Raw genomic sequence first — 12,673 nt, 5'->3', positions numbered from 1 at the left:
ATATTCCATTTGTTATTGAAAATTTCACTTTTCTATTTAATAATTAAACCATTCCATTCAAAATGTAACTATTTATGTTTGAAATGTAATCTTTTGTTTAAAAGTCGAACTTTTTAAATGAAAATTGTATTTTTTCTTTAACTTAAAAACTTGATAGAAAATTAAGTTTTTTTTTTTTAAATTGTGTTTTTCTTAAATCAACGGTTTTTTTTACAAAAACTTCTTTTGATGAAAAGCCATCAATGATCAAAATGATCATTATTTAACCAAGGATGCAATATTAAATTTTTTAATTCAAGAATTAATCTTAAACAAAAAATTTAAATTTCTAGTTCAAAAAAATTCAACTTTTCGGTTGAAAATGATATATTTTGATTGAAAATTATTCAATTTAATTATTAATTAATTAATTTAGTTAATTCGTCGCGATCAATGATAATTTATTTCTCCCCATGACTTGAATTCTGTTTCCCTGAAAAATGTATATTGTGCGTAAGGTTTTTTTTTTAAATAAATTTATTTAATAAATAATTTTTTGGATCAATCCCACCAAAAACTGATGGAAAAACTGGGAGAAAGACCGACTACGTGATGCCACCATCGAGGTGGAATAAACAACATTTCTCCCGGTTTCAAATAGCACATTAAGCCTTTCGTTTTTCGAAAATTAGGCCACTTTTCATAATCTGGATGATACGGATCCACTTGAGCCGTGTTGCATAACATTCTCGTTTCAAAGGGATATAAATTTTCACTGTCTTCTGGATTGTAGAGTATTATTCGTTTATATCCAAAGACCTGTAAAAATATGCAAAAATTTCTAAAATAATTTAACACAGGGCCCAAAATGTTGCAAAATGTTTCACACTTTTTTCATTTAGAATTAAAACATTTTTTTTCTGAGCTAAATTTCCAATTTTCTGAACTAATATTTTTTCAATATTTCAAATTTAATACAATGCTGATAAAAAGTATTTTTTATAAACTATAAATTGGAAACCAATAAGAAAAACCAACTAGTTTTGGTTAAAAGTTTATTATTTTTATTTGGAATTTCTATTATTATTTTTTTGATTGAGATTTTATCTTCTTTGGTTTAAAATTCATCTTTGTATGTTGAAAATTTTACTAGTTTATTAAAAATTTATTTTATTGATTAAAGATTCAGTACTTTTGTTGGAGACTAAAAAATTCTTCTTGATTAAAAAATTAACTCTTCTTGAAAATCCGTTCTTTCGGTTTTAAAAATTCATCTTTTTTGGTAGAAATTTAATCTTTTTTGTTCAAAAATGCAACTGTTTGGTTGAAAATTCATCTTTTTTGGTTGAATTCGACTTTATTTCGATTTAAAATTAAAAAATGAATTTTTTAAATAAAAATTTTAATTATTACACTTTTCTTTAAAAATTCTTGTTTTTTGGTAAAGTACTTAATTATTTTTCTCAGGGTTTTAACATCTTTTAATTAAAAAATGTTGTATTCAAATGCTCAATAAAGCACACGTATAAAATTGACTTTAAAATTTTCAAACTTTAACATTTTTTAAATTATATAATTTTAAAGAATTTTAAGCTAGAAACATTCAAATATTGAAAAATTGAAAAAATTTTAACTGAACACTTCTTAAATTAGAAATTCAATTATTTTATTTTCAAATAGTTTAAACATTTTTAGAAAGCTTAAAAATTTTGAAAAATCTAGACGATGTTTTAAATTTTTTTCTAATTAAAAATTATTTTGGAAAATTTTTTCAGAACTTCTTAATATCTGTCAAAATGAATTGAATTTTTTCTATAATTTTCAGATAATCCTGCAAATATAACAATTAAATATTTATTATTTCTAGGCTTCAAAAGCATAAAAACATTTTCTTAAGATTCATAGGAAAATTCAACATAATTTTTCATTTTGAAATATTATTTTAAGAGAATATTTAAAAAGTTTTTCAAAGATTTAAATAAAATTTTTTAAAAAGATTCTAGAAGATTTTAAGAAAACTTTCTAAAGTTTCCAGGATATTTTTTTATCTTTTTCAAACTCCTAAATATCTCTTAAAATTACTTAAATTTTTTCTACAAATGTTTGTGAATTATACATCAAAATTAAAAAATTTCACTTACAAATTAAGCATTTTTCAAATACAACAATTAAAATTGTAACTTTCAAAGTTTAAAGATTCTTTGCTTTTAAATATTTGGTTTCAATTTACTTGTCTTAAATAAAAATTCAAATATTGCTAAATATTCAATGGAATATTTTAGACTGAAACAATATTTTAAATTTAATAAAATCCTTTAATTAAGAATATATTATTATGAAGTTATTTTTAAGTTGAAAACAATTTATAATAAACTTTCAGTTACTTAAAGTACAGATAAATTTAAAAAAGTATTAATTTATTAAATAAAAATGTTTTTTATCCAAAATTTTCAACGTCAATGGCTCTTTTTTTATCTGTTCAAAGTATTTGAGAAAGCATTTAAAAATTCTTTAAATTAAAAATGTAAGCTTAGAAATAAAAATTTTTAAATTAAAAAAATTTTGAATTACGCACTTAAATTTAATTATTTTGTTTTAAATTTAGCATTTAAATTTAATTATTTCTTTGGTAGAAATTTAATCTTTTTTGGTCAAAAATCCAAATGCTCAGCTGAAAATTCGTCTTTTTTGGTTGAATTCGACTGTTTTTATTTTAAAATTAACTAATTAAAATTTTGTATGGAAAATATCAATTATTAAACTTTTCTTAAGAATTCCTTGTTTTTTGGTAAAAAATTGAATTATTTTTCTGAAAATTAAACAATTTTATGAAAAACCAAATATTTCTTTTTTGGTTGAAGTTTAATCGTTTTTGTTTGAAAATTCATCTTCGTATATTGAAAATTTTAACTGCTTCGTAAAAATTTAATTATTTTGTTGAAATGTCCACAATTTCATCAAAAATACTTGAGCATGAAACAATTAATTTGATGTTTTTTTCTCTTTCTTGACTGAAAAATCTTTCTCTTGTTGGTTGAAAAATAAACGATTTTGTTGAAAATACGTCTTTTTGGTTTTCAAATTTATCTCTTTTGGTAAAAAATCTATTCTCAATTTAAAAGCACAAATTCTCTATAGAAAAGATGAATTTGCAACAAAACAGACGAATTTTTGACGAAAAAGGTGCCTTTTAAACCAAAGATATTTAAATTTCCGACCAAATATTTTAATTTTCAAAAAAAAGAGTTGGATTTTTTAGTTAAAGTTTCAAGTAAAAAAAATGAATTTTTAACAAAATAGTTAAATAAAAAAAAAGATAAATTTTGAACCATAGAGAAATTTTTGAAAATTTTACTACATTATTAAAAATGTATTTTATTGGTTAAACATTGAACTATTTTATTTAAAAAAAATTTTAATCAAAATTAATTCATTTAACAAAAATTAGAATTTGTTAAATTTTCGTTCTTTTTGTGTTGAACATTAATGTTTAACTGACAATAAAAACTATGCCATTCGTGGTTGAAAAATGATAATTTTAGTAGAAAATTAACTATTGGTCGCAAAGTCATGTATTTTTAATTTTCTAAAAAAATACATGAATTTTCAAATAAAAATGTAATTTCTCCACCAAAAAGGAAAGTTAAAAAAATTATGATATACCAAAAAATGAGTTAAAAAAATTAAACCTTCAAATCAAAGAGATGAATTTTCAACAACGAAAGATTTTTCAGTCAAGAAAGAGAAAAAATCTAAAACCAATTGTTTAGTTTTCAAGACAAAAACAAAGTTTCTACAAAATAGTAAAATTTTCCAAAAATACGCATTTTTAACAAAAGAGTTGATTTTTAAACCAAGAAAGAGACCAATTTAAACCTAATTGTTAAATTCTCAGACCTTTTTAACAAAATAATTAAATTTTTTGCCAAATAGTTGAATTATCAACAAAATTATTTAATTTTCAAAAAAATAATTGATTTTTTTTATCAAAAAAGAAAAAATGAATTCTCGAAAAAGTGTAATAAGTGATATTTTAAATAAAAAGTTTTTCAATTTTTGAAATCGAAAACAGTAGAATTCAAGAAAAAAAAAGAAAATTTTCAACATGCAACGATGAATTTTCAAACAAAAACGATTAAACTTGAACCAAAAAAGAAATATTGGGTATTTCTTAAAATTGTTTAATTTTCAGAATAATAATGCAATTTTTTACCAAAAAACAAGGAATTCTTAAGAAAAGTTTAATAATTGATATTTTCCATAAAAAATTTCATTTTTTAATTTTAAATCGAAAACAGTCGAATTCAACCAAAAAAGACGAGTTTTCCACCAAGCAGTTGGATTTTTGACCAAAAAATATTAAATTTCTACCAAAAGAGATTAATTTTCAAACCAAAAAGACGTATTTTCAACCGAAGAGTTCATTTTTTAACCAAGAGAAAGATTTTTCAGTCAAGAAAGAGAACTCTGGTTGAAAATACGTCTTTTTGATTTAAAAATTGATCTCTTTTGGTAGCAATTTAATTTTTTTTTCGTCAAAAATGCAACTAATATGAACTATTATCTAAATCTACACCTGAAATATTAATCTGTTTTGGTAAAAAAATTTATATTTTTTCTGAAAATTAAACAGTTTGATAAAATACCCAATTCTTTATTTTTAAGTTTAATCTTTTTTGTTTGAAAATTCGAACATTTAGTTGAAAATTCATCTTTGTATATTGAACTTCTTTGAAAACTTTTTTGAAAATGTAATTATTTCCTTGAATGCCTTATGGCTGAATTTTTATATTTTGATCGAAAATTCGACGCCATCTTTGAAAATTTATCTTTGTATGTTGAAAATTCTTTTTTTTTCTTGAATTCTACTGTTTTCAATTTCAAATTCGAAAAAAATTTTATTTAAAATATCACTTATTACACTGTTTTGAGAATTCATTTTTTTCGTTTTTGATAAAAAAATAAATAATTTTGTTAAAAACTAAATAATTTTGTTGAATATCTAATATTTCTTTTTTGGTAAGTCTTTTTTTAGGTTGCAAAAAATTGAGATATTTGGTTAAAAAGTAAATTATCTTTTTGTTGAAAAAACAAACGAATTTTTAACAAAATATATGAATCTTAAATAAAGATGGAATCGCTATGTTTTTAATTAGAAGAATTAATTTTTAACAAAAAAAAATGAATTTTGAATAAAATAATTAACTTTTCAGCCAATAAAATAAATTTTCAACTAAGTAGTAAAATTTTTTAACATTATTTTGTTAAAAAGGCCTGAGAATTGAATAATTAGGTTAACTTTTTTCTCTTTCTTGGTTCAAAAATCAACTCTTTTGTTAAAAATGAGTATTTTTAAAAAATTTAATTATTTTGTTAAAAATTCAACAAGTTTTCTTAATGGGTAATATTTATTTTTTGGTTGAATTTTATCTGTTTTGTTTGAAAATTCGACCATTTGGTTTAAAATAGGTCTTTTTCACATTAAAATTCAACAAACAGGAACAAGTTTTTCCTCTTTCTTACATAAAAAATTTGCCTCGGTTGAACAATTAACTCTTCTTAAAAATTCGTCTTTTTGTTTGAAAAATTCATCTCCTTTCGTAGAAATTTAATATTTTTTTGCTAAACTGGTGACTGCTTACAAATTAAACTATTTGTATTTTAAAGTAATTTTTTGGTTTGAAAATTTAACTGTCTTCTAAAAATTCGTTTTTTTTTTTACTTGGAAATTCAAAAATTTCTCTTTTTTTTATCTTTTTTGGTTGACAATTCGACCCCTTGTTTTAAAATTCATCTTTGTATGTTAAAAATTCGTTTTTGTTTATTGAATTATAATGTTTTTGATTTAAAACTGAAAACCTTTAAATGTATAATATCAATTATTACACTTTTATGAGAATTAATCTTTTGTTATAAAAATTTTAATTATTTTGTGTAAGATTAAATAATTTTGTTAAATGACTAATATTTCTTTTTTGGTTGAAATTTGACTTTGTACGTTAAAAATTCGACTATTTGGTAAAAAAATTTAATTATTTTGTTGAAAATTCAAAATTTGTTTTGAATGATACTATTTCTATTTGGGTTGAAGATTTATCTTTTTTTTTTTAATTTCGACTGTTTGATTGAAAATTCGAATATTTTATTTGAAAATTCCACAAATAGGTAGAAGTTTTTTCTGTTTCTTAACTAAACAAATTTTTTTTGTTAAAAAATTAAAAATTCATCTCTTTTGGTGAAAATTTAATCTTATTTTGTTAAGAAAATTAATCTGTTTTGATTAAACTCTTTTCGATTTAAAATTGAAAAACTTCTATATTCGAAGAAAACTCAACAATTTTGTTAAAAATTATATCCTTGTTTTTTTTTTTTGGTTGAAGCTTTATCTTTTTTATTTGAAAATGATACCATTTAGTTAAAAATTCATTTTTTTATGTTAAAAATGCAAATATTGTGATAAAAGTTCGATCCTTTCTGGTTAAAAATTCAACTCTTTTGTAGAAAATTCGCCTTTTTGGCTTGAAAATCTCAGAATTGGATTGAACTTTTTTCTGTTTCTTGACTGAAAAATCTTTCTTCTTAAAAATTGTATCTTTCCTGTTGAAAACTTGTCTTTTTTATTTGAAAATTAATCTGTTTTGGCAGAAATATAATATTTTTTGATTAAAGATGTAAATGTTTAGCTACAAATTAATTTTTTTTTGGTTAAACTTTTAATTATTTTTTTGAAAATTCCTCTTTTTTTGTAAAAAAATTAATCTTCCAGGTTGTAAATTCATGTTTTTTGTTGATAATTTAACCTCTTTGTTGAAAAATCATCTTTAGCTTGAAAATTAAACAATTTGAGATTTTTTCTCTTACCTGAAAAATCTTTCTTGTTTAAAAATTCATCTCCTTGGCTGAAAATTTAATTATTTTGTTCGAAATCCTTTTTTTGGTTTAACATAATTTTTTTAGCTATTGACCAATTTTTGTTTTAAAATACATTTTTTAAACTTTAAATTTAACATTTCCACTTTTGGTTTGAAAAATTTGTATTGTACGTTGAAAATTAATTTTTTTGGTTAAATTTTATAAATTTAATTGACAATTCGTTTTTTTCTGAATTCAACTGTTTTTCATCAAAAATTAAAATCTTTTTTGGTTGAAAATTCAACTACTTGATTAAAAGTTGAACTAATTAAAAAAAATTATTTTATATTGTTGAATATTCATCATTTTAGTTTGAATTTTATATTTTTTCGTAAAACTATAACTATTTTGTTGAATATTTTTTTGACGATTTTCTAAACTGAAGAATTAACTGTTTGAATTGTCGAAAATTCTTTGTTTTTTTTCGATTAAATTAAAATTTTTGGTACAAGTAACATATTTTTTGTTTCAAAGTGCAACAGATTGACGAAAATTATATATTTTTTGTACAGAGGATTTAACTATTTTCTTCAAAATTCGTCCTTTTTGGTTGAATTTGTCTGTTTTTGATTGCAAATTAAAATCTGCTTTGGTTCAATCGAACTTTTTTTTATACAAAATTAAAAACATTTTTTATTTGAAATATCAACTATTGAATTTGTCTTGAGAATTCATCTTTTTTAATTGTAAAATAATTTTTTTAACTATTTAAAAATTAAACTATTTCGTTCAAAATGCAACTATTTATGTTTGAAATTTAATTTTTTGTTTAAAAGTTAAACTATTTAAATGAAAATTGTATTTTTTTAATTAAAAAATTTAATATAAATTTAAGTTTTTTGTTAAAAATTCATTTTATATTATTGAATATTCATAAGTTTAGTTTGAAATTCATATTTTTGGGTGAAAAAATTACAACAAGAAACATTCTCGTTTAAATTTTTTAAAATTCTACAATTTCAAAAATTGAAATAAAAAAGGACAAAAAACATTAGAAAATTACTTAGCAAATACAAATAAACGGAAGAAATGGAATATTTTTTTAGAATAAAAATTTTAGTTTTACCTGGCATAGTAAATTATTTTTTGGATCGTAATGCAGAGGAGAAACAGTTCCTCCGGGACCAAACCAGGCATTGATATCAGGCAAACTCTCGCCATTTTCTTCATCAGAAAAAGAACAAAAATCTGGCACTGAAAAGTCTTCTTTCAATTCGGGTATCTGAAAAAAATTACTTTTAAAATTTAATTAAAGGCCAGGTTAATTTTTAATTAAAACAAATTTTCAAGTAAAAAAAAAAAAGATGAATCTTTAACCATAAAATGAAAACTTAAATTTTTATTCAAAACAAAAATTCAACTAAACATACGAATTTTTAATTAAAATAATAGAATATTTAACTGTATTAGTCAAATTCTGAGTTAAAAAATTAATTTTCAACCAAGAAGATTAATTTGCTAAGAAACAGATAAATTTTCAAGAAAAAACAGGAAATTTCAACAAAAGATTACTTTTCGACCAAAAATGATGAATTTTCAAGTAAAAATGTCAATCTTCAGCCAAAAAATTTAATAGTTAAAAACCAAATAATTTTCAGCGAAAAAGGCAAATTTACAAATAAAATTATGGAATATTCCAGTGAATTAGTTGAATTTTTAATTAAAAAATTATTTTTTATCGTAGAAGATTAATTTTCAACCAAGAAGTTTAATTTTCTACTGAAAAGATGGATTTTAAACAAAATACATGAATTTCCAACTAAAAAAGATAAATTTTCAAATTAAAAAAGAAAATAATTTTCAACAAAATAGTTTAATGCTCCAACAAAGTGATAAATTTCTAAATAAAATTATGAATCATCTACTGAAAGAGTTGAATTTTAAATTAATAAGATAAATTTTCAACAAAAAATATTAATTTTCGATCAAAAGTAACGAATTTTCAAGTAAAAAAGGTCAATCTTCAACCCAAAATTAAATAATTAAATTTTCAGCTAAAAAAAATAATTTTCGATTCAAAATGAAGAATTTTATACCAAAAAATTACGATTTTTTAAAACAAAATTGCGTTTATTTATCACTTAAAATGGAATTTAAGGCCAAAACGATTAGTTTTCAACATAAAAGATTCTGTTTTGGCCAAAAATGAGAAATAAAATTTTAAAATTATTATTTGAAAAAATTAATTTTCAACCAATATGATTAATTTTCTACCAAAAAATACGATTTTTTAACAAAATAGATTAATTTTCAACTGAAAAAGACCAATTTTGAACCAAAAAAATAAACAAATTTTCAGCAAAATGTTAAATTTTCTAGCAAAGTGATAAATTTTGTACTAAAATTATGAATGTTCCACTGAAATAATTAAATTTTAAATAAAAAATATATAAATAAATTTTCAACCAAAAATTGAATATTAAAATTTTTAGTTAAAACAAAAAAATAAATTTCAACCAAAGAGACGAATTTTTCAACAAAAATTTTTAATTAATCATTAACCACAATTACTCACATAAATTAGTTTAATTGTCAGTCAACAAGATTATTTTTCAGTTTCAAAAATTAATTTTCTACCGAAAAAGGTGAATTTTCAACAAATTAGATAAATTTTCAACTAAAAATTAAGTAAACATATTTTCAGTCAAAAAAATTAATTTTTAACTAAAATTCCATTTTTCAATTGAAATAATCCATTTGAAATAGTTACATTTTCAGTTTAAAAAATAATTTTCAACAACAAAAAACGACTTTTCAACTCAAAATTGAATAATTACATTTTCATCTAAAAAAAAATAATTTTGAATTAGAGAGACGATCATTCAACTAAACTGATGCAATATTCAACTGGATTGAATACATTTTACGTTTAAAAAATTAATTTTCAACCAGTATAATTAATTTTACCAAAAAATTACCATTTTTTAATAAAATTGAATTTATTTATAATTTAAAGTTGAACTTAAAGCCAAAAAGATGAATTATATATATAAAAGACTCTGTCTTAACAAAAAATCTTGAATATTTACAAAAATATATAAATTTATAAAGAAAAAATATCAATCTTTAACCAAAAAAAGAATATTAAAGTTTTTATTTGAAAGAAATGTCTACTAAAAATGACGAATATTCAGAAAAATACATGAATTTGCAATTAAAAAGATAAATCTTTAAACAAAAATTATATAAGTATATTTGCAGTTTAAAAAATTAATGTTTCACCAAAAAGGCGATGTTTCAACTAAAATAATCCATCTGAAATAGTTACATTTTCAGTTAAAAATGAATTTTCAACGACAAAAAAAGGATGTTACAACATTACCGTTAAGGCTTACCTAAAATAGTTAAATTTTTAATAACAAAAGTTTATTTTAAACAACAAAAATCGAATTTTTAACGAAGCAGTTAAATTTTCATTCATAAAAAATGGAAAATTTTCTATTAAAAACAGTTGAATTCAATGAAAAAAGAAAAATTTTCAACAAGAGTTCAATTTTCAAATAAGAAAGATTTTCCAGTCAAGAGAGAGAAAAAAACACCTAAACCGTTGAACTTTCAGTTAAAGAATTAGAGTTCAATAAAAAAAATCATTTTTCAATAAAATAGCTAAGACCAGTAATTTAAAGCTACTTTTACAAATTGAAAAAAAAAATTATTTATTTTTATATTCCAATTTAAACAAAATTTGAGCACGCTCTCGAAAAAATTCCCCGAGTTGAAATGAAATTTCCCTGACATTTCCAGGTTTTCCTAGGTAAATAAGAATAAAGAAATAAAAATATTATTATTAAACCTGCTGGAAAAGTTGATGTTGAGCCAAGTATCCAATTTCAGCACATTTCGAAGATATGTGTGTTTTGAGAAATTCAGAAAAAGTTAGTAGTTTTTGAGCCCAATCTTCTTCCGTATAACGAGAACCCATTTCTATCGGTACTGTTCGCATTCCAGCGACTCTTTTCAGATATTCAGTATTTTTCCATAATTTCAGGGCCTTCCAATGATTCATACAACCTGTGCAAATATTTTTATAATAATAATTATGCAAAGAGTGCATATTATTCATGCGCTTTTCAATTTATTAAATTTCATTCACTTTTCTGGATTTTTATTCCATTTTATTTTTAAAAAAATAAATAAATTTAAACATCCATGATAATAAATTTTCGGAAGGAGGAAAATAATTTTTTTTATGCCCTATTTTAAAGTCATTAAGAATTTTTTTGTATTTTCATGCATAAAAAACACTTTTACAGATCATAAAAATTTAAAATTAAAACTTCTGATTTTTTAATATTTAAAAATTAAATTTATAAAACTTTTAATAATGCAGAATTTAAAACTAATCACTCTAAACATCACTCATTTATAACTAAAAAAGATTTTCCGGTCAAGAAAGAAAAAAAATTTCACAAAACTGTTAAATTTTCGAGTAACAAAAAAGAGTTTTCTATATACTCTATATATTTAGAACAAAAAAGGTATTTTTTAACCAGTTAAATTTTATACGAAATAGAAAACATAAAAGTTCATTTTCAATCAACTTATTTAATTTTCAAACAAATAGTCAAATTCTTTACATTTTTTTTAATTTAGACCAAAAAGATGAATTTTTGCAAACCAGCTGAACTTTTAAACAGAAAATATAAATTTTCAACAACAAATTTAATGTTCAACCTACATTTAAAATTTTTTAGAAGTAGATGAATTTTCTGCAAAATAATTGAATTTTCAACCACAGAATAGTTTCATTTTGTACGAAATTGTTAAATTTTCAAGCCAAAAAGACGATTTTTTCTACGAAACAGTTGAGTTTGCAACAAAAAAGTTCATTTCGAAATTCTAAAACTTTAGAACTAAATAAGTTGAAATATAATGTCCGTGAAAATTTAGTAATTCCGAAAAAGCATGTAAAACTGTAATTTTTAAATTATTTTTATGGTTATTTTATAAGAATACTAACATAACAAAATGTTCAAGTTTTAAAAAATAAAAATATTTTTCAATATTCTTACATAAAAAATGCAGTAAAAAAATGTAAGTATCATTTTGACGGTTTAAAATTGTAAGCCTTTAATGTTTAATAATTTTAAAAACGTTAACAATTATATAATTACGAATTGCAGGCTTTAAAAAAAATTAATTAAAACTTAAAGCATTAAAAACTAAACAACTCCAAATTTCTTCTAAAATTGAAGTATTCCTGAAGGAGGATCTTGAAAGTAAAGTGATCAAAAATAAATCATTTTCAAAATTTTCATAACATTTTTTAAAATCCCTTCATTTTAATCTAAAGTGCAAACTTTAGTATATTGTAGTTATTTGAATCTAAAAAATATCTAGTTTTTAACGGTCACCTTGAATTAACGCCGGAACTTTCGGTTTGAAAATATCTCTGTAGAATGTTTCCATTGATGGTTCTTCATAATGAGGCACCGATAAAAATTCAGGAAATAATTCCGTGCAAATATCTGTTTCATCAATTTCTATCAATTTACTGACATCATCTTGCAATGTACTTTCTGTACGATAAATGCAAAAAATTAATAATGAAGGTTTTTTCGAAACTAGCGAAGCAGGAAAAACATAAAAATGAGAGGTGAGGAAGTAAGAGGAGAGGAAGCTAGAACATTTTCCCTCACCTCTCACCCTCCATTATCCTAATTTAATCTCCCCTCCCCTTACTCCCCATATTTACGCTACCCTCTTCTCATTTATCATCCCCTTCCTTCCGCTTATTTCCCTTCCCTTTTCCGTATTTCCTCTCCCTTCCCCTCACTTCTCT

General features: G+C 21.7%; 1 protein-coding gene across 5 annotated transcripts in view; it reads right to left on the bottom strand.

Moving 5' to 3' along the window:
• Positions 1-514: 514 nt before the first annotated feature.
• The window catches only part of LOC117179096 (lysine-specific demethylase 8-like), a 41,196-nt gene continuing 29,037 nt past the window's right edge, over positions 515-12,673 (bottom strand). For all 5 annotated transcript variants that reach the window (XM_033370751.1, XM_033370748.1, XM_033370747.1 and 2 more), the window contains 4 exons: positions 12,246-12,410; positions 10,685-10,902; positions 7,958-8,113; positions 515-798 (listed from right to left, as the gene is read on the bottom strand). In XM_033370751.1, the coding sequence (XP_033226642.1) occupies positions 541-798; positions 7,958-8,113; positions 10,685-10,902; positions 12,246-12,410 (797 nt within the window). In that variant the 3' untranslated portion in view covers positions 515-540. The remainder of the gene's footprint in view (positions 799-7,957; positions 8,114-10,684; positions 10,903-12,245; positions 12,411-12,673) is intronic.

This window comes from Belonocnema kinseyi, chromosome 8 (genome assembly GCF_010883055.1).
Source record: "Belonocnema kinseyi isolate 2016_QV_RU_SX_M_011 chromosome 8, B_treatae_v1, whole genome shotgun sequence".
Lineage (NCBI taxonomy): Eukaryota > Metazoa > Arthropoda > Insecta > Hymenoptera > Cynipidae > Belonocnema > Belonocnema kinseyi.
Note: the sequence above shows the minus strand (reverse complement) of the source record. Positions and strands in the feature narration are given on the sequence as shown.